This window comes from Corvus moneduloides, chromosome Z (genome assembly GCF_009650955.1).
Source record: "Corvus moneduloides isolate bCorMon1 chromosome Z, bCorMon1.pri, whole genome shotgun sequence".
Taxonomy (NCBI): Eukaryota; Metazoa; Chordata; class Aves; order Passeriformes; family Corvidae; genus Corvus; species Corvus moneduloides.
The window spans coordinates 75,138,194-75,156,572 of record NC_045511.1 but is presented as its reverse complement, the minus strand read 5'-3'; the positions used below and the strand labels follow the sequence as shown (position 1 = coordinate 75,156,572).

The 18,379-nt window shown below is 65.8% G+C and overlaps 4 protein-coding genes across 6 annotated transcripts; 3 read left to right on the top strand and 1 right to left on the bottom strand.

Annotated features, from left to right (window-relative positions):
* The first annotated feature begins 816 nt into the window (after nt 1–816).
* Nucleotides 817–2,346, top strand: LOC116438298 (atherin-like). The gene is made up of 2 exons (XM_032097136.1): nt 817–1,017; nt 1,173–2,346. Exon 2 carries the CDS (start codon nt 1,276–1,278, stop codon nt 2,344–2,346), a length of 1,071 nt encoding a protein of 356 aa, XP_031953027.1. The 5' UTR covers nt 817–1,017; nt 1,173–1,275.
* Nucleotides 2,347–5,807: 3,461 nt separating this feature from the next.
* EXOSC5 (exosome component 5) lies at nt 5,808–7,988 on the top strand. 2 transcript variants are annotated; one of them, XM_032097406.1, is made up of 6 exons: nt 5,808–5,953; nt 6,368–6,481; nt 7,207–7,328; nt 7,424–7,564; nt 7,667–7,721; nt 7,813–7,988. In XM_032097406.1, the coding sequence occupies exons 1-6, from the start codon at nt 5,842–5,844 to the stop codon at nt 7,872–7,874; spliced, it is 606 nt and encodes a 201-aa protein (XP_031953297.1). In that variant the 5' UTR covers nt 5,808–5,841; the 3' UTR covers nt 7,875–7,988. The 2 variants fall into 2 exon arrangements, with proteins under 2 accessions (XP_031953297.1, XP_031953296.1); XM_032097405.1 differs by having other exon boundaries at nt 5,810–5,953; nt 7,632–7,721; nt 7,813–7,978.
* Nucleotides 7,989–8,929: 941 nt separating this feature from the next.
* On the top strand, nt 8,930–12,562 carry EMC4 (ER membrane protein complex subunit 4). Of its 2 annotated transcripts, none has more exons than XM_032097280.1 (5): nt 8,930–9,039; nt 9,112–9,211; nt 9,621–9,774; nt 12,213–12,369; nt 12,474–12,562. In XM_032097280.1, exons 1-5 carry the CDS (start codon nt 8,966–8,968, stop codon nt 12,511–12,513), a joined length of 525 nt encoding a protein of 174 aa, XP_031953171.1. In that variant the 5' UTR covers nt 8,930–8,965; the 3' UTR covers nt 12,514–12,562. The 2 variants fall into 2 exon arrangements, with proteins under 2 accessions (XP_031953171.1, XP_031953170.1); XM_032097279.1 differs by having other exon boundaries at nt 12,213–12,374; nt 12,478–12,562.
* Nucleotides 12,563–16,540: 3,978 nt separating this feature from the next.
* On the bottom strand, nt 16,541–17,304 carry TOMM5 (translocase of outer mitochondrial membrane 5). The gene is made up of 2 exons (XM_032097401.1): nt 17,126–17,304; nt 16,541–16,952 (listed from the first exon to the last, which is right to left on the bottom strand). The coding sequence occupies exons 1-2, from the start codon at nt 17,244–17,246 to the stop codon at nt 16,918–16,920; spliced, it is 156 nt and encodes a 51-aa protein (XP_031953292.1). The 5' UTR covers nt 17,247–17,304; the 3' UTR covers nt 16,541–16,917.
* Nucleotides 17,305–18,379: the final 1,075 nt, after the last annotated feature.

Genomic DNA, 18,379 nt, shown 5'->3' with positions numbered 1-18,379 from the left:
AAGGCTAGTGAAGGGCTTGGAACACAAGCCCTGTGAGGAACCACTGAGGCAGCTGGGGTTGTTTAGCCTGAAGAAGACTCACAGGTGACCTTACCACTCTCTACAACTCCCTGAAAGGTGGTTGTAGTCAGGTGGGGGTTGGTCTCTTCTCCCAGGCAACAACTGACAGAACGAGAGGACACAGCCTTAAGCTGTGCCAGGGGAAGTTAGGTTAGACATCAGGACAAAATTCTTCCCTGAAAGAGTGATAGTGCGCTGCCCAGGGAGGTGGTGGAGTCACCATCCCTGGACGTCGTTACAAAAATCCTGAACGTGGCACTCAGTGCCATGGTTCAGTTGGTCATAGCTTGGACTTGATGATCTCAAAGGTCTTTTCCAACCTAGTTAATTCTGGGATTTTGTGATTTAGGAGTATCCCCAGAAGGCAGGGTGCATGTGCTTTCTGAGTGTGGTCAGCTCTGGGTGCCTTTGGGGAGCCCCATGGCCCTGCTGGAACCACTCAGCCCTGTCTCCGTGTGTAGCTGCTACTGGGGGTGGGCTTGGGGCTGGCGGTCCCCACCAGGCCCTCCCTCACAGGGGACCTCGGCCATGCTTAGGGACAAGACCCACAGACATGGATGCAGGTGGCTGAGAGCACCATGGAAATGCAGAAGTTAAACACAAGAAGCTGTATTTTCCTTCTCCCCCGATGCCTGTGGGAGCCAAAGTCCTGCTGCAATGTCACCTGCTGGTGGAGGGTGACAAACCAAGTGACTGACTGTGACATTACTGGGGGATGTGTTGTGATGTCACATCCCTCAATGATTGTATCTGGGCACTGGCAGGGCCAGCATGGCTCGAGCCTGGACTGCTGCCAAGGCTGCGAGGCCCGGACCATAAAGCCAGGCATCTCCTGCAGCTGTGTCGTGGGCTGGGGGCTGCCACTGGGAATTCCCTGCCGGTCCTGGAGCCGTCACTGCATGTCCCTAGCCCTGCCTGGTCTGGGCAGCCGGCACCGCGGCGCTTGCAGCACTGCAGGTGAGCTCTGTGGGGAACTGTTCCTCACAGGGTATCTGTGGGGTGGGCAGGGGGGCTTGGGGAGCAGGGATGGTGTCCTCGAGGGGCCTGGGCATTTCTTCCTCCCGTCCATGCCCCAGGACAGCCAGTGGCCAAGGCCTCTCTCCATCCTGCAGCACGTGCCACACTTTGGAGGCGCTACGGAATCATCAAGGCTGGAAAAGACCTTCAACATCCCCAAGTGCAGCTGTCGGCCCAGCACCACCTCCAGCGCCAGCAATGGGGAGCATCCTGTCCTTGCCTCTCCCTGCAGCGCCGCAGACCGCGGGCAAGGCCACGCAGACGGAGTGGAACTGCCCCGTGTGCCACAGCGTGCAGAGCGACACCGACGCGGTGCCCTGCGGCCACCGCTTCTGCCTGGGCTGCCTCCTGCGGCACACGGCCACCAGCCCGACGTGCCCGCTCTGCGCCAGCCCCCTGCTCAGCGCCCGCTTCTCCGTGCTGGGGCAGAACGACTTCCTGCAGTGCATCCTCAGCCCGCCCGGAGTGCCGCCGGGGCCCGCCGGCTGGGCACGGAGAGCTCTGTTCCGCCTGGTCCACACCCGCCCCGGGCCCTCGGCCCCGGCTGAGGCGGCGTGCGCGGGCCCGGAGGCCGCGGGAGGCTTCCCGGCCGACGAGTGGGAAGAGCTGCTGCACGGACAGGAGCAGCTCCTGGAGCCCGTGCGGCCCTGGCTGCGGCAGAGCCTGGACGCCATCTACGGCCCGCAGTGGTGGGAGGCCAGGCCGGTGGAGAGCATCGCCCTGTCCACCCTGTGCATCTGCGGCCCGGACAGGGAAGCCCTGACCCACATGCTGCGGAGCTACCTCGGGGAATACACAGCACCGCTGGTGCACGGCCTCATCCACGTCACCATGCACCGCTGCAGGAACGCCTGGACGCCGCGGCGCTCCCCGGCTGCCCGGCAGGAGCAGGAGGAGAGCCCCGTGGCCAGCGCCGGCCTCTCGGCCCCGCCGGGCGGGACCCGCGGCCCCAGCCCCAGCCTGGCTCCCGGCCCCGGCCCCGGCCCCGCAGGGCCCGGCGGGGGGGACCCGCCCAGCGCCCCAGAACCCGCCCGCCCCCGGGGTCCCGGCCGCTCCCCGGCCGCGCCCGCTCCTGCGGAGCAGCCCCAGCCCCAGCCCCAGCCCCGGGCCGTGCCGCAGGAGGCCGCGCCGGCTCCAGGGCCCTCGGAGCCCCGCCCGCGCAGGAGCCTCCGGCTCCGGCCCCGGCCCACCCGGCGCTCTCAGAGGAGGAGGGCCTACAGATACCGGCGCCCTTTGAGGTTCAGGAGGAGGAAACCAAAGACGAGATAAAAGGCTATTTCCTTGACACAGTCTCCCGCCCGCTTCTCCTGGAGGACTTTCCGTCGTGCCCAGCGTTGGCCAAGCCCCTACAGCCCCGGGAGATCCTGCGTGAAGCTGCGTGGAAGTGACTCCAAAGTGCTCGTGCCGAGAAAGATTCTTGTATCATGTTTTGCCAGCTGAGCTTCCCATCCCCTTTCTGATCCCTTTAGTCAACCCATTGTTGACATCTCTCAATTTCTGTGATGGGAAATCATCAGTCTTCTCCAAGCAGGGACCTGGGAATTGTACGGGAGTCCCTGGAAGGGCAGGAAAACTCAAAAGGGCCAAAGATGTCCCCACCTCACTCCCACAGAGGTAGTCTGTGCTGAGGCGTGGGGTTTAAGGGTGCCCTGGGCAGTTCTCACATGGTGGGATGTGGACTGAGACAGGGAAAAGGGCAGGCACAGGCTGGCAAAGGGAGAAAGCTGAGGTTGGGAGGGACCTGGGGCTTGGTGGGGCTTTTTCCCTGATGGCTCAAGGGGTTACAGAGGAGCAGCTGCAGGAGAAGAGGGAGGTGCTGGGAGGTTTGGCACTGCCCTTCAGCCCCACGCCAGGCCCCCGGAGACAGCACCGGTGGGGTAGATCCATGTCCCGGGAAGCCTCTCATTCATGGCATGTGCTGGCCAGATCCGGGTCCCGTGTGCAGACACGTGAAAGAGAAGGGTAACAGTGCCACGGGCCAATTTCCGTGTCCGTGGGCGCACCCCGGGGCCGTGCCCGGCCAGCCCTGCCCTGCAGCCCCTCGGAGTCTCCCTGGCCCGCGTCCCACAGCCCCGGCGGAGCCGGCAGGACCCTCCTTTGGCCGTGGTCCATCTGTGGGATCACAGAACAGATCCCTTTGAGATTTTTCAAGCCGATGGAGAATGCAGCAGCAGGAAGCTCTGCCCGCTCCGCCAGCCCCGCGGGTGCCTGCCGCAGTGCCCGCGCTCGGACGGCTGTCAGCTCCGACCGGCCCAACGCCTGCCCAGCCCTGTGCGAGCCGGGACTCCTCAGGCCTTCCTCAGGGCTTCCTCACGACGGCGGAGCGGCCGCCCGGCTCCGCGTCCCCCGCTCCAGGCCGGCGGCGGGCGGGCGGCCCCGCACTGCCCCGACCCCGCCCTGGCCGAGATTTACCCCCGCTGTGCCCGGGCTGTGTCCCGGGATGTGTCCCCGCTGTTCCCGGGCTGTGTCCCCGCTGTGTCCCGGGATGTGTCCCCGCTGTGCCCGGGCTGTGTCCCGGGCTGTGTCCCCGCTGTTCCCGGGCTGTGTCCCGGGCTGTGTCCCCGCTGTGTCCCGGGCTGTGTCCCCGCTGTGCCCGGGCTGTGTCCCGGGCTGTGTCCCCGCTGTTCCCGGGCTGTGTCCCGGGCTGTGTCCCCGCTGTGTCCCGGGCTGTGTCCCCGCTGTGTCCCGGGCTGCGTCCCGGGCTGTGTCCCGGGCTGTGTCCCCGCTGTGTCCCGGGATGTGTCCCCGCTGTTCCCGGGCTGTGTCCCCGCTGTTCCCGGGCTGTGTCCCGGGCTGTGTCCCCGCTGTTCCCGGGCTGTGTCCCCGCTGTGTCCCGGGATGTGTCCCCGCTGTGTCCCCGTTGTGCCCGGGCTGTGTCCCGGGATGTGTCCCGGGCTGTGTCCCCGCTGTGTCCCGGGATGTGTCCCCGCTGTGCCCGGGCTGTGTCCCGGGATGTGTCCCCGCTGTTCCCGGGCTGTGTCCCCGCTGTGTCCCGGGATGTGTCCCGGGCTGTGTCCCCGTTGTGCCCGGGCTGTGTCCCGGGATGTGTCCCCGCTGTGTCCCGGGATGTGTCCCCGCTGTGCCCGGGCTGTGTCCCCGCTGTTCCCGGGCTGTGTCCCCGCTGTGTCCCGGGATGTGTCCCCGCTGTGTCCCGGGCTGTGTCCCCGCTGTGCCCGGGCTGTGTCCCGGGCTGTGTCCCCGCTGTGCCCGGGCTGTGTCCCGGGATGTGTCCCCGCTGTGTCCCGGGCTGTGTCCCGGGATGTGTCCCCGCTGTTTCCCGGGCTGTGTCCCCGCTGTTCCCGGGCTGTGTCCCCGCTGTGTCCCGGGCTGTGTCCCCGCTGTGTCCCGGGATGTGTCCCGGGCTGTGTCCCCGTTGTGCCCGGGCTGTGTCCCGGGCTGTGTCCCCGCTGTGCCCGGGCTGTGTCCCCGCTGTTCCCGGGCTGTGTCCCGGGATGTGTCCCCGCTGTTCCCGGGCTGTGTCCCCGCTGTGTCCCGGGATGTGTCCCGGGCTGTGTCCCCGTTGTGCCCGGGCTGTGTCCCGGGATGTGTCCCCGCTGTGTCCCGGGATGTGTCCCCGCTGCGTCCCGGGCTGTGTCCCCGCTGTGTCCCGGGATGTGTCCCGGGCTGTGTCCCCGTTGTGCCCGGGCTGTGTCCCGGGATGTGTCCCCGCTGTTCCCGGGCTGTGTCCCCGCTGTGCCCGGGCTGTGTCCCGGGCTGTGTCCCGGGCTGTGTCCCCGCTGTGTCCCGGGATGTGTCCCCGCTGTGCCCGGGCTGTGTCCCCGCTGTTCCCGGGCTGTGTCCCCGCTGTGTCCCGGGCTGTGTCCCCGCTGTGTCCCGGGATGTGTCCCCGCTGTGTCCCCGTTGTGCCCGGGATGTGTCCCGGGCTGTGTCTCCGTTGTGCCCGGGCTGTGTCCCGGGCTGTGTCCCCGCTGTGTCCCGGGATGTGTCCCCGCTGTGTCCCCGTTGTGCCCGGGATGTGTCCCGGGCTGTGTCTCCGTTGTGCCCAGGCTGTGTCTCGGGCTGTGTCCCCGCTGTGTCCCGGGATGTGTCCCCGCTGTTCCCGGGCTGTGTCCCCGCTGTTCCCGGGCTGTGTCCCCGCTGTGCCCGGGCTGTGTCCCGGGATGTGTCCCCGCTGTTCCCGGGCTGTGTCCCCGCTGTGTCCCGGGCTGTGTCCCCGCTGTGCCCCCGCTGTTCCCGGGCTGTGTCCCGGGATGTGTCCCCGCTGTGTCCCGGGCTGTGTCTCCGTTGTGCCCGGGCTGTGTCCCGGGCTGTGTCCCCGCTGTGTCCCGGGATGTGTCCCCGCTGTTCCCGGGCTGTGTCCCCGCTGTTCCCGGGCTGTGTCCCGGGCTGTGTCCCCGCTGTTCCCGGGCTGTGTCCCCGCTGCGTCCCGGGCTGTGTCCCCGCTGTGCCCGGGCTGTGTCTCGGGCTGTGTCCCCGCTGTGTCCCGGGATGTGTCCCCGCTGTGTCCCCGTTGTGCCCGGGATGTGTCCCGGGCTGTGTCTCCGTTGTGCCCAGGCTGTGTCTCGGGCTGTGTCCCCGCTGTGTCCCGGGCTGTGTCCCCGCTGTTCCCGGGCTGTGTCCCCGCTGTGTCCCGGGCTGTGTCCCCGCTGTGCCCCCGCTGTTCCCGGGCTGTGTCCCGGGATGTGTCCCCGCTGTGTCCCCGCCGTCCCCTCCCGCTGCCCGGGCCCGCCCCGTGTCGCGACGGCCGGCGCTGATTGGCTGCGTTGCGCCCCGGAGGCGGAAGCGGCGGGGGGAGCGGCGGCGATGGCGGCGGTGGCGCTGGAGGCGGCGGCGGGCGGGCAGTGCCGCTTGCGGCCCTTCTCCTGCGAGCTGGGGCTGCTTTCGCGGCCCGACGGCTCGGCCGCCTTCCTGCAGGGTGTGTGGGGCTCCGCTCCCCGGCGTCTCCTTCCCATTCCTTCCCATCCGACCCCTTCCTGCAGGGTGTGTGGGGCTCCGCTCCTATCCCGTCCCTTCCCGTCCCTTCCCGTAGGATCTGTGGGGCTCCGTTCCCTGGGGCTCCCCCTCTTTCCTTACTGGGGCTGCTGTCCCCAGCCTCCCCTTTCCGGGACTCTTCTTCCCAGGCCGCCCCGGCTCCCCTTCCCGGGGCTCCTCATTCCTTCTCAGCCCTTCGGGCTGGGTCTGTGGTGCTGCCCGTCCCAGGCCTCCCCTTCTCTGCTTTCCGGGCTGCCCTTGCCGGGGCTCTCGTTCGCAGCCCTTCCTGCAGGATGCCGGGGGCTCCCGTTCCCGAGTGCCTCCTCCCCACCGTGACCTCTCCTCTCTGTGTCCCCAGGTGACACCTCGGTGCTGGCCGGGCTCTACGGCCCCGCGGAGGCCAAGATCAGCAAGGAGCTGCCGGACCGGGCGGCGCTGGAGGTGCTGCTGCGCCCCAAGGTGGGGCTGCCAGGTGGGAACCCACTGTCCTGTCCCTGTCTCAAAACAGGTTCTTTTCCCCAGAGCGCCACAGTCGAGGTATTTGGTTTATTTACTGTTCTTTAGTTACATTTTGCTGGGTGGCAAATTCACAAATGCAGCACAACCAAACCCCTTCACGATTTACACACTTTAGCAAACAGAGGCATTTGTGTTCATTTGCTACAAGTTACATCGTTCTCTCATTAATTACTGTTCTATGCTCTGTTGGGCAATGGTTCCCTCCCTCTCTCACGCTAATTAGTGCCACGCTCAGTCTTCCTCTGCTTTGGGCCGGGGGTTCCTCGGGTCGCGTGCCAGGAGCTGCCCCTGCCGGAATCCCCCGTTCCCCCCGCAGCTGATTCCAGCACAGCTGCTGAGCTCTCTTCAGCAGTTTCTCCCTTCTCCTGGCAGTTCTGCCAAACGTCCTTGGGGCCCATGAATTCTGCCCTGCCCGTGTCCACTAGCAGGGAAATGCTTCTCGCCGGGCTTTGTTAACCTCCCCCAGGCCGAGACCACTGATGCCCGCCCAGCCCTAACCCTTAACAAGGCAGTTCCATCCGTCGGGAATGTGTCTGTCCAACGCCTGGACACCGCTGAGAGCTCGTTGGCCGCTCCGTTTCAGGGATTAAATCTCCTTTTTTGAGGCTCGGAAGTGCACAAAGCTTGAGCACCACAGGGGATTCCTGGGGGGACTGTGACACCCTCCTTGTTGTGCAGGCGTGATGGAGCGCAGCCGGGAGCAGCTGCTGCGCCAGACGTGCGAGGCCGTGGTTCTAGGGGTGCTGCACCCCCGCACCGCCATCACCCTGGTGCTGCAGGTGCTCAGCGACGCCGGCTCTGTATCCTTTTGTCTGCGGGGCGGCTCAGAGGGGTGGTCTGTGGGAAGGGGGCCTCGGAGCTGTTGGTGCTGCGGGGTCCCTTGACACACCCCCAGCTGCTGTCCTGCTGCCTGAACGCCGCCTGCATGGCACTGCTGGACGCAGGGCTGCCCCTCGCCACCCTCTTCTGTGGTGTCACCTGCGCCCTGCAGCTCGACGGCACCATCCTGCTGGACCCCACAGCCCGACAGGAGCAGGTGAGCCCTGGGGGGATGCCCAGCTCTGTGCATGCCCCCCGAGCCCTCCTGACCCCTGTCCCCACAGGAGGCCCGTGCCATCCTCACCTTTGCCATTGCCAGCAGCGAGAGGAAGGTGCTGATGGCCAACACCAAGGGCAGCTGCTCCGTGGAGGAGGTGAGGGATGCCCTGCGGGGGGGTTTTGGGGTGTGAAATTCCCTCGCAGGGAGACCCTCACACCCACGGCTTTACCCCTGGTCCTGCGTAGATGCAGCAGTGCCTGGCTGCAGCCCAGCGCGCCGCCGACACCATCTTCCAGTTCTACCGTGACTCTGTGCGCCGCCGCTACTCCAAGTTCTGACCTGGGGATACCCTGCAGGCAGCTGGACTGGCGTGGACCCCCACCACTCAGTAAAGGACCCTTTTTCCCTCCACTCTGCCTCTTGAGTCCTTCCAGTGCTGATAGGGGCTCCTGAGTGGGGCACACACAGGACAGCACTGGGCATCTGTGTCCTGGTACCCCCTGCCTCCCAAGACCCCCGGAGTGGGGGGCACACGGACGCACCTTGGGACTCGTGTCCTGGTGGGACACCCACCATGGCGGCTTCGGGGGTACCAGGCACGTGCTGGTACACCCACCATGGCGGCTCCCGGGGTACAGGCACGTGCTGGTACACCCACCATGGCAGCTTCGGGGGTACAGGCACGTGCTGGTACACCCACCATGGTGGCTCCCGGGGTGCCGCGCTCCCGCCGCGCGTTTGCGGGTACACCCAACATGGCGGCGCAGCCGGTACAATGGCGCTTGTTGGCGCGCTTTGACCTCCCGGGCATGGTGGCGCGGCCGGCCGACGCACGGCCGTGCCCTCCTGGGCGGGGCTTGTAGCGCCGCCACCAATAGGAAGGCGGTATTGGGAAGGGTCACGTGTTTGGGGCGGGGCGCGGGCGGGGCGCATGCGCGGTGGTTGCCGCGGTGGGTGCGGGGCAGTACCGGGGGCACTGGGGGTGTGTGTGGGGCAATAGCGAGTGCGATGGCAGGCGGGCTGCAGCGGGCAGCAGCGGGCATGTGGGCCGGAACAGCGGGGCTCCATGGGGCTCTGGGGGCAGTAACGGGGGCAGTGGGGGACAATAAGGGGGTGGAACGGGGTGGTGGGGGGGAAGATGCGGAATGGGGGTGTAACCGGGGTGCTAACCCCTACCGAGAGAAAATAGTTCAAAAAACCTAATCAAAACAAAAAACTACCCACGCGAAGCCGTGCCGCCCCCCACTACAGAAAAATCTTCGGTAACTCGAAGCCGCGGTAGAAGTTTGGGGAGGGGAAACACGAAAGAAGGGGAGAACTGCGTGTGGGGGGTGGGGGGATCCGCTCCTGCCCCCCACGTGACCGCGCACGTGCCTGCCCACGTGACGCGGCGCGGCCATGGCGGCGGCGGCGGCGCTCCGGAGCCGCCGGTTCAAGTGGTCGCTGGACCTGGGGGCGGCGCCGGGGGGACGGTGAGGCCCGGGGGCTCGGGGGGGGAGCGCCGGGACACCGGGAGCTTCCGCTCACCGCCCCGCTGTCCCCAGGCCCCGCGGAGCCGCCGAGGGCCGCGGCCCACTCGGGTTCGCTGACCGGCAGCTGGGGGAGGGCGGCGTCCACGAGAGCGACAAGATCCTCATGGAGAAGGTGGGAGGGAGCGGGGGACGCTCGGCGCTCCGCGCGGGGTGGGCTCTGTCCCGGCCCCGTCACGGCCCGGACACCTCTGCAGGGGCGGTCACTGCCCACGGGGGTGGTCCCTGGCCCGGGTTCCCCACACTCCGTCCCGCCCTGGGGATGGCTCCGGCCCCGGTCCCTCCGATCCCGGGTCCCCGTGGGGGCGGTCCCTGTCCCAGATGTGCCCGACACTGCGGACAGCTGTGAAGGGACGGTCCGTGCCTCAGGCCCCCGTGGGCGGCGGTCCCTGTCGGTCCCGGCTCCCCGTGGGGGCGGTCCTTGCCCCGGGTCCCTCCCCGGCCCCGCCTGAGGGGCTCCCCGCGCTGGGTTCTCCCCAGTGCCGAGTCCTGGCCCATGCCCGCCCTGGCCCCTGTCGTTGCAGCGCTGCTGGGATGTGGCTCTGGCGCCGCTGAAGCAGATCCCGATGAACCTGTTCATCATGTACATGGCCGGCAACACCATCTCCATCTTCCCGGCCATGATGGTCTGCATGATGGGCTGGCGCCCGCTGCAGGCCCTCATGTCCCTGTCTGCCAGTGAGTGCAGCCCCCGCGCGGGGACGGCCACGGAGCCCCACAGCCCCCGGGGTGTCCCACAGCCCCCCGAGTGTCCCACAGCCCCCCCAGGTGTCCCACAGCCCCCGGGGTGTCCCACAGCCCCCCCAGGTGTCCCACAGCCCCCGAGGTGTCCCACAGCCCCCGAGTGTCCCACAGCCCCCGAGTGTCCCACAGCCCCCGGGGTGTCCCACAGCCCCCCGAGTGTCCCACAGCCCCCGGGGTGTCCCACAGCCCCCGAGTGTCCCACAGCCCCCCAGGGTGTCCCACAGCCCCCGAGGTGTCCCACAGCCCCCTGAGTGTCCCACAGCCCCCCAGGGTGTCCCACAGCCCCCTGAGTGTCCCACCGCCCCTCAGGTGTCCCACAGCCCCCGAGTGTCCCACAGCCCCCGGGGTGTCCCACAGTCCCCCGAGTGTCCCACAGCCCCCGGGGTGTCCCACAGTCCCCCGAGTGTCCCACAGCCCCCCAGGGTGTCCCACAGCCCCCCCAGGGTGTCCCACAGCCCCCTGAGTGTCCCACCGCCCCTCAGGTGTCCCACAGCCCCCGGGGTGTCCCACAGCCCCCTGAGTGTCCCACAGCCCCCCAGGGTGTCCCACAGCCCCCTGAGTGTCCCACAGCCCCCTGAGTGTCCCACCGCCCCTCAGGTGTCCCACAGCCCCCTGAGTGTCCCACAGCCCCCGAGTGTCCCACAGCCCCCCGAGTGTCCCACAGCCCCCCCGAGTGTCCCACAGCCCCCCAGGGTGTCCCACAGCCCCCCCGGGGTGTCCCACAGCCCCCTGAGTGTCCCACCGCCCCTCAGGTGTCCCACAGCCCCCGGGGTGTCCCACCGCCCCCCGAGTGTCCCACAGCCCCCCGAGTGTCCCACAGCCCCCCGAGTGTCCCACAGCCCCCTGAGTGTCCCACAGCCCCCCAGGGTGTCCCACAGCCCCCTGAGTGTCCCACAGCCCCCGGGGTGTCCCACCGCCCCCCGAGTGTCCCACAGCCCCTCGAGTGTCCCACAGCCCCCGAGTGTCCCACAGCCCCCGGGGTGTCCCACAGCCCCCCGAGTGTCCCACAGCCCCCGGGGTGTCCCACAGCCCCCCGAGTGTCCCACAGCCCCCCCGGGGTGTCCCACCGCCCCCCGAGTGTCCCACAGCCCCCCCGAGTATCCCACAGCCCCCCAGGGTGTCCCACAGTCCCCCCAGGGTGTCCCACAGCCCCCTGAGTGTCCCACCGCCCCTCAGGTGTCCCACAGCCCCCTGAGTGTCCCACAGCCCCCGAGTGTCCCACAGCCCCCCAGGGTGTCCCACAGCCCCCCCAGGGTGTCCCACAGCCCCCTGAGTGTCCCACCGCCCCTCAGGTGTCCCACAGCCCCCGGGGTGTCCCACAGCCCCCCGAGTGTCCCACAGCCCCCGGGGTGTCCCACAGCCCCCCGAGTGTCCCACAGCCCCCCCGGGGTGTCCCACCGCCCCCCGAGTGTCCCACAGCCCCCCCGAGTGTCCCACAGCCCCCCCAGGTGTCCCACAGCCCCCGAGGTGTCCCACAGCCCCCGAGTGTCCCACAGCCCCCTGAGTGTCCCACAGCCCCCCCGAGTGTCCCACAGCCCCCCCAGGTGTCCCACAGCCCCCGAGGTGTCCCACAGCCCCCGAGTGTCCCACAGCCCCCTGAGTGTCCCACAGCCCCCCCGAGTGTCCCACAGCCCCCCCAGGGTGTCCCACAGCCCCCCCAGGGTGTCCCACAGCCCCCTGAGTGTCCCACCGCCCCTCAGGTGTCCCACAGCCCCCGAGTGTCCCACAGCCCCCGGGGTGTCCCACAGTCCCCCGAGTGTCCCACAGCCCCCCAGGGTGTCCCACAGCCCCCCCAGGGTGTCCCACAGCCCCCTGAGTGTCCCACCACCCCTCAGGTGTCCCACAGCCCCCGGGGTGTCCCACCGCCCCCCGAGTGTCCCACAGCCCCCCAGGTGTCCCACAGCCCCCGAGTGTCCCACAGCCCCCCCGAGTGTCCCACAGCCCCCCCAGGTGTCCCACAGCCCCCCGAGTGTCCCACAGCCCCCCAGCGTGTCCCACAGCCCCCCGAGTGTCCCACAGCCCCCCAGCGTGTCCCACAGCCCCCCCGAGTGTCCCACAGCCCCCCCAGGTGTCCCACAGCCCCCCGAGTGTCCCACAGCCCCCCCGAGACTCCACATAGCCCTACAGTCCCTCAGCTGTCCCCACAGCCGCCCCCAGCCCCCTGGGTGTCCCCACAGCCCCCCCCGGTCTCCTGTAGCCCCATCAGCTGCCAGATGTCTCCCACAGCCCAACAGTCCCCTCTGCATCATTCTCCTCTGCCCAGCACTCCCTCCATGATGCTGCCCACCCCCCATGAGCCCTGGTGCCCCCTGTGCCAGGTCAGCAGCCTGGGAGTCACTGACAGGCACCCCAATCACCTCTGTCCCCTCCAGCACTGAAAGCCCTGGAGAGCTCCAGCCGGCGGGCACTGCAGGGCCTCGTGTTCCTGGTGGGCAATGGGCTGGGGCTGGCACTGGCCCTCTACAAGTGCCAGGCCATGGGGCTGCTGCCCACCCGCCCTTCCGACTGGCTGGCCTTCGTCACCCCCCCCGCAGGTGAGCCCGGGGGTCCTGGGGACACCCCACAGAGCCAGGGCTCCTGGGGTCGGACACCAGCGTCCCCCCACTCACCCCCTTCCTCTCTCCTCTCTCTCGGCAGCGAATGGAATTCACTGGGGGGGGCCTGATCTTGTGACCCCCTGCGCACACCCACCAATAAAGGCGATGGCAGGATGGTGACATCATTTTTGGGGGGAATTCCAAGGGTTTGGGGACTCAGCCCAAGGCAGCACTGGGTTGGGGTGAACCAAAAAGTGTTTATTGGGCTGTAGTGGGAGCACTGGGAGGGCACTGGGATAGCACTGAAATCTGTACTGGGAGTGCTGAAGTGCAGTGGGAACCTTGGGACCTGTAGTGGGAGTACTGGGAGCCCTGGGGTCTGTGCTGGGGAGTGCACTGGAGCTACACTCAGAGCACAGGACCCATACTGGAGGGCATACTGGGAACACTGGGAGTGTGCTTGGGGCCCATACGGGGACATCTGCGGCCCAAGGCTGGCTCTGTACTGGAAGCGCTGGGTTCATACTGGGAGCACTGGGGATCACGTCAGGATCCTGGTTGGACTGTAGGTCATGCTGGTGTCATGCTGAGAGCACTGTGGCCATACTGGGATCCTCCTTGAAGAGCTGTGGCTCAGACCAGCATTGTACTGGGAGTGTTGCTGGTGTGTTGGAAGCACTGGGCACATACTGGGAGTGTGGCAGCCCATGCTGGGATCGTGCCAGAAGACCTGTGGCTCAGGCCAGCGTTGTACTGGGAGGACTGGGCCCACACTAGGATGGTGGTGGGTGTGCCCATGCTGCTGGTTTCTGCCACATTTCACCATTTTACTCTGCTGTTTCCCCATTTTGACTGTTTTTCTCACCACTTGTTGCCCATTTGTGCCCCATTTTTGCCCTTTTCCCTTGTTCTTTCATACATTTTTTCCCATTCTTACAGTAATTTCTTCCACTATTGCTCCCAGCAGAGCCCAAACCTCTGCCTTCCAGTATGGGCCAGTGCCTCCCAGTACAGCCTAGTGCCCTGTGCAAGACTTTTGAGTGTGATCCAGGACTCCAGGATGATTTTAGCACTGCCTAGAGCCCAATCCCAGTATATCCCAATCCCAGTATATCCCACCAGCTCCCAGTGCCTTTCCACACCACCCCAGTCTCCCCAGTGGCACCACAGCCGTGCTGGGGCCCTGGGATGGGGCAGGGCACACACCCCTCACTCAGCCGACCTGGCTGTGGCTTGTCCCGGATGTCACCGGGCGTGCTGGCCCAGCACAGCACTTGATGGGCACGCCTCCCGTGTGAAGCCCCCTGGCCAGTGGAGCCCCACCCATTCCCACTGGGCTTGCTGCAGGCTGGTCTGATGCCTTGAGAGGCCACCTAGAAACAGAGACTGGACAGGAGTAAGGGAATAAGGCAGGGATTTGTTTGAAAGGCCTTCAAAGGTACCCCTGGGGAGCCAGAGGCCACTGCCCAGATGGACCCCAAGGTGGACCCCAGGTCACAAGTTCTTCACACTTTTATAGGTTGGGTTCATTTGCATAGCAGGGTGAATTCTCCAATTAAAGCTTCAGTTAATGATGGAGTTCCCCCAAGCTCACCTCCCTCTTAAGGTGTTGGTTTACACACTTTGGGCCCAGGAGGGTCTGGGTGTCCCTGGAGAGCAGGCCCAGAGAGGCTTTGTTGTGTCTGCCTGGCACAGAGAGCAGAAGTGAACAGGCCACAAGGAACTGCAGAGTCATACACTGGGAAGCACAGGATTTGAAAAGTATGAAAGTTGAAACCTAAGGCATCACATCCAGGCTAGAAAATCCCTCCCAGCCCGTGGAGTCCCAGCTGTGCCCAATGCCCACCTTGTCCCCAGCCCAGAGTGCCACCTCCAGCCCTTCCTTGGACACCTCCAGGGATGGGCACTCCAAACCTCCCTGGGCAGCCTCTGCCAAGGCCTGAGCACCCTTTCCATGGGGAAATTCCTGCTGCTGTCCACCCTGAGCCTGCCCTGGCCCAGCCTGAGGCCGTTCCCTCTCCTCCTGTCCCTGTTCCCTGCGAGCAGAGCCCGACCCCCCCGGCTGCCCCCTCCTGTAACCAACAATCAGTAAAAATGAACCTCCCTAGCAGCAGTGCAGCATTAAGAAGCAGCCGTTCTTCATTCAGCTGCAGGAGTCAGGGGATGTCTCCTCTGCAATACCGTATGTGCTGAGCACACAGAAGGTCCTGTTCATAGGCTGTACATCACATGCATGCTCACAGCTCTTCCCAGAAGAAACACGCATGTGGGAACCATTTCCCTGAAGCCATTAGCACACATTCCCTCCTACCAGCACATGTACTCTGTCCCAGGGGTGTCACTGGTGGTCCCTGAGGGCTAGTGACCCCACAGTTGTGTCTGACCACCTGGTGAACTGGTGCTTCTGTGCCCAGTTAGGAGGAAGGCTGGCATAGCTGGCCTAGCTTGCTATTTGTGAGGCTTTGAACCAGTGGAGTGTAGTTTCTTACTCCTTTCCTTGGTTAATGTTTACTGTACTTTTGATTGTGCACTTCCATAGTCTAATGATTTTGCTAAATGATCATTGTATTAACCCACCAGGTGCAATCAATTCTTCATCTTGCAACACTGTCAGGGAGTTGTGCAGAGCCACAAGGTCCCCCCTGAGCCTCCTTTGCTCCAGCCTGAGCCCCTTTCCAGCTCCCTCAGCCGCTCCTGGGGCTCCAGCCCCTCCCCAGCTCCGTTCCCTGCCCTTCCCTGGACACGCTGCAGCCCCTCAGGGTCCTGCCTGGATTGAGGGGCCCAGAACTGGGCACAGCCCTCGAGATGGAGCCTCACCAGTGCCCAGCACAGAGGGACAATCACTGCCCTGCTCCTGCTGGCCACACTATTCCTGACACAGCCCAGGTGCCATTGGCCTCTTGCCCACCTGGAACCGTGTCCATGATCCCCTGCTCTGGTCCTAGCTGGCAGCTTTCCCTCTCTCTCCAGCTGCGGAGGCTGCCTGGTCCAGCCGTGTCTCCCATGGGACACTGCACACCAATGCCAGCGAGGGGGTCCCCTTCCGCCTGTGTATGCCCCATTCCCTAAAGCTTTGTCATGGCCATACTGCTCCCTTTGGAGCTCAGACACCATGGATCATCCTGGCACGGCAGCGGGCGAGTCACAGAGCGGGTGAGCGGGACCGTGTGGCACAGAGTGTCTGGGAATGACAGAGCCTGCCCTGGGAAGGGACCCCTGCTAGTAAAACCCATGGCCTGTAAGGCAAGGGGGCACAAATGTGGGTTACAAGTGGGAAGAATTTGTGAAGAGATGGCTGGCTAGTGCTGGAAAACCATACAGAGCTTCCCTGTCGGCAGGTGCACAGAACTGGCAGGGCTGGACCGTTTGTGAGGATGCCAAGGCACAGGAACAGCTGCTCAGTACCTGGGGATCTCATGTGCATCTCAAGTGGCTCCGTGCTGGACCTGGGGACACCTTTGTGTTGTGTTGTGTCCCTTCCCCAAGGTCAGCGTGAAACGCTCGCACCGCACCCACCACAGCCACACCCTCGGGGCCTGACCCTGCTGTCAGCACTGTCCCCAGCACTGTCCCCAGCACTGTCCCCTGGGCCACACCAGAAGGAAAACTCCCCTTCTGAGAGCCAAGAGGGGGAAAAGCATCTTTCTCCCGGTGGCCATCAGGTCACGAAAGCTCAGGAATGCCCTGGATTCCATCTCCCAGGGGAATCCAGAGCCACATATGGGTGGATTATTTCCCTGGATGCAGCAGGCACCCGAGGCTCCAGGCAGGAAGTCTCCAAGTGACTTGGTCACCCTCCCAAATTAACACCCTGTGCCCAAAGCTGAGCTGCACTCTCAAGGCCCCGCTGCCCCAGGGGCTGAGCTACCACACTGTGAGCCAAGGACAGATGCAGCTGGCTCCTGGGCCAGGCAGAGCTGGCACGGGCTGGCTGCGGGACACTGAGCTGTCCTGCCCTTGTGCTCTGTGTTGTGACTCCGTGTCCCACCTGGAGCACCTGGAAAACACATTCCCACCTGCACCGGGCACTCCTCTCCTCTGCCTCCTCTCCATTCGAGGTGGTTCAAAAGAAGAGTGATAACCTCAAGGCAGCAGCCAGGGAACTGATCCCAGCCAACCTCCCTCTCACCCAACGATTCTTACAAACGAAGCATGACCAGGGCCCGGTGACACAACTGCTCTCCCGTTTATTTCAAATCAAGCTGCTTGTGATCTGGATGCAGAGGAGGCTGGGTGTCGCACACAGACGGGGGTGGGGCGGGCAGCCACAGCGCAGCTGCCAGCGCCAGGCGTGTGCGGGCTGGAGACGGGCTCTGTTGACACAGCACAGGCAATGTTCTGTCTCGGGTCACCGCTCCATCGCACCGGAGCGCTGCACGGCCAGCATTCACCTGCGGGGCCCGCAGGCCCTGCCCGTGCCGCCCGCCCGGCGCTCGCTCCCCGCCGCCCACGCTGAGCTGAGGCGCTCCGGAGCCATGCGGCGCCCGGGAGAGAGCAGCTCCAGGTCGTGCCACGGCTCCGTGCGCCGGCTGCGGACGGCTCATATACTGTCCAGCTTCTTCAGGATGAACGGAGCTGGCAAAGAAAACAACGCGGGCTCGAACGGAGGCAGCGGCGACGCTGCCGCGGGTCTGTGCAGCACCGCAGACACCGCGACCCCGGCGGGGACACCGCCACGCTGTGCCCCCGTCCCGGCACATGCGGGAACGCGGGCCCGGCGCGCCCCGGGGCCGGACACGGTCACTCACTGATCCGGAGCAGGGCGACGTAGATGAGGAAGTTGCGGACGGAGGCGAGCACATCGCGGCGCATCTTCCGCCTCAGCTCCTCCGGGTCCATCTTGGGCCCCAGCCCCTCGATGCGGAACATCCCGGACCCGGCCCGCTCCCGCTCCGTTCCCGGCCCCGCCCGGAACCGCCTGACCGGACGCGCCGCCTTCTCACGTGGCCGGGGCGGGCGCATGCGCACGGAGCGCCGTGGCGGCGCCGCTTCCGCCCGGCCGCGCTCCGCGTGTGGGGAGCGGGAGCGGGGCAGGGATGGGGACAGGGACGGGGACCAGGACAGGGACAGGCACCGGCACAGCCATGGCCCCGGCCACAGCCACAGCCACGGCCACAGCCCCGTCCCAGCGTGTCGCGAGCCCTCCGCGGGCACGGCCGGGGCTGCACGGCCGGGGTGTGTCACAGCTCCCCTAGGAAAGGGTTTCCTTTGGTGCTCGAGCTTTGTGCACTTCCCAGCCTCAAAAAAGGAGATTTAATCCCTGAAACGGAGCGGCCAACGAGCTCTCAGCGGTGTCCAGGCGTTGGACAGACACATTCCCGACGGATGGAACTGCCTTGTTAAGGGTTAGGGCTGGGCGGGCATCAGTGGTCTCGGCCTGGGGGAGGTTAACAAAGCCCGGCGAGAAGCATTTCCCTGCTAGTGGACACGGGCAGGGCAGAATTCATGGGCCCCAAGGACGTTTGGCAGAACTGCCAGGAGAAGGGAGAAACTGCTGAAGAGAGCTCAGCAGCTGTGCTGGAATCAGCTGCGGGGGGAACGGGGGATTCCGGCAGGGGCAGCTCCTGGCACGCGACCCGAGGAACCCCCGGCCCAAAGCAGAGGAAGACTGAGCGTGGCACTAATTAGCGTGAGAGAGGGAGGGAACCATTGCCCAACAGAGCATAGAACAGTAATTAATGAGAGAACGATGTAACTTGTAGCAAATGAACACAAATGCCTCTGTTTGCTAAAGTGTGTAAATCGTGAAGGGGTTTGGTTGTGCTGCATTTGTGAATTTGCCACCCAGCAAAATGTAACTAAAGAACAGTAAATAAACCAAATACCTCGACTGTGGCGCTCTGGGGAAAAGAACCTGTTTGTGGGCAAGGGAAGGCCTGGCTCTGTGTGTGAGAGTCTGAGCAACAGATCCCAGTTTATTTGGGGTTGGAAGGGACCTCTGGAGCTCACCCAGCCCAAGCCCCTGCCCAGCCCCAGGCAGGGTCCCCTGGAGCAGTGGCACA

Excerpts from the sequence above, each read along its gene's own strand:
- LOC116438298 (XM_032097136.1), top strand. The coding sequence starts at position 1,276 with ATGGGGAGCATCCTGTCCTTGCCTCTCCCTGCAGCGCCGCAGACCGCG.
- TOMM5 (XM_032097401.1), bottom strand. The coding sequence starts at position 17,246 with ATGTTCCGCATCGAGGGGCTGGGGCCCAAGATGGACCCGGAGGAGCTG. Across the intron at positions 16,953-17,125 it reads CGTCGCCCTGCTCCGGATCA|CTCCGTTCATCCTGAAGAAG; the intron begins GTGAGTGACCGT and ends TTTCTTTGCCAG.
- EXOSC5 (XM_032097405.1), top strand. The coding sequence starts at position 5,842 with ATGGCGGCGGTGGCGCTGGAGGCGGCGGCGGGCGGGCAGTGCCGCTTG. Across the intron at positions 5,954-6,367 it reads CTCGGCCGCCTTCCTGCAGG|GTGACACCTCGGTGCTGGCC; the intron begins GTGTGTGGGGCT and ends CTGTGTCCCCAG. Across the intron at positions 7,329-7,423 it reads TGCTCAGCGACGCCGGCTCT|CTGCTGTCCTGCTGCCTGAA; the intron begins GTATCCTTTTGT and ends ACACACCCCCAG.
- EMC4 (XM_032097279.1), top strand. The coding sequence starts at position 8,966 with ATGGCGGCGGCGGCGGCGCTCCGGAGCCGCCGGTTCAAGTGGTCGCTG. Across the intron at positions 9,212-9,620 it reads ACAAGATCCTCATGGAGAAG|CGCTGCTGGGATGTGGCTCT; the intron begins GTGGGAGGGAGC and ends CTGTCGTTGCAG. Across the intron at positions 9,775-12,212 it reads CCTCATGTCCCTGTCTGCCA|CACTGAAAGCCCTGGAGAGC; the intron begins GTGAGTGCAGCC and ends TGTCCCCTCCAG.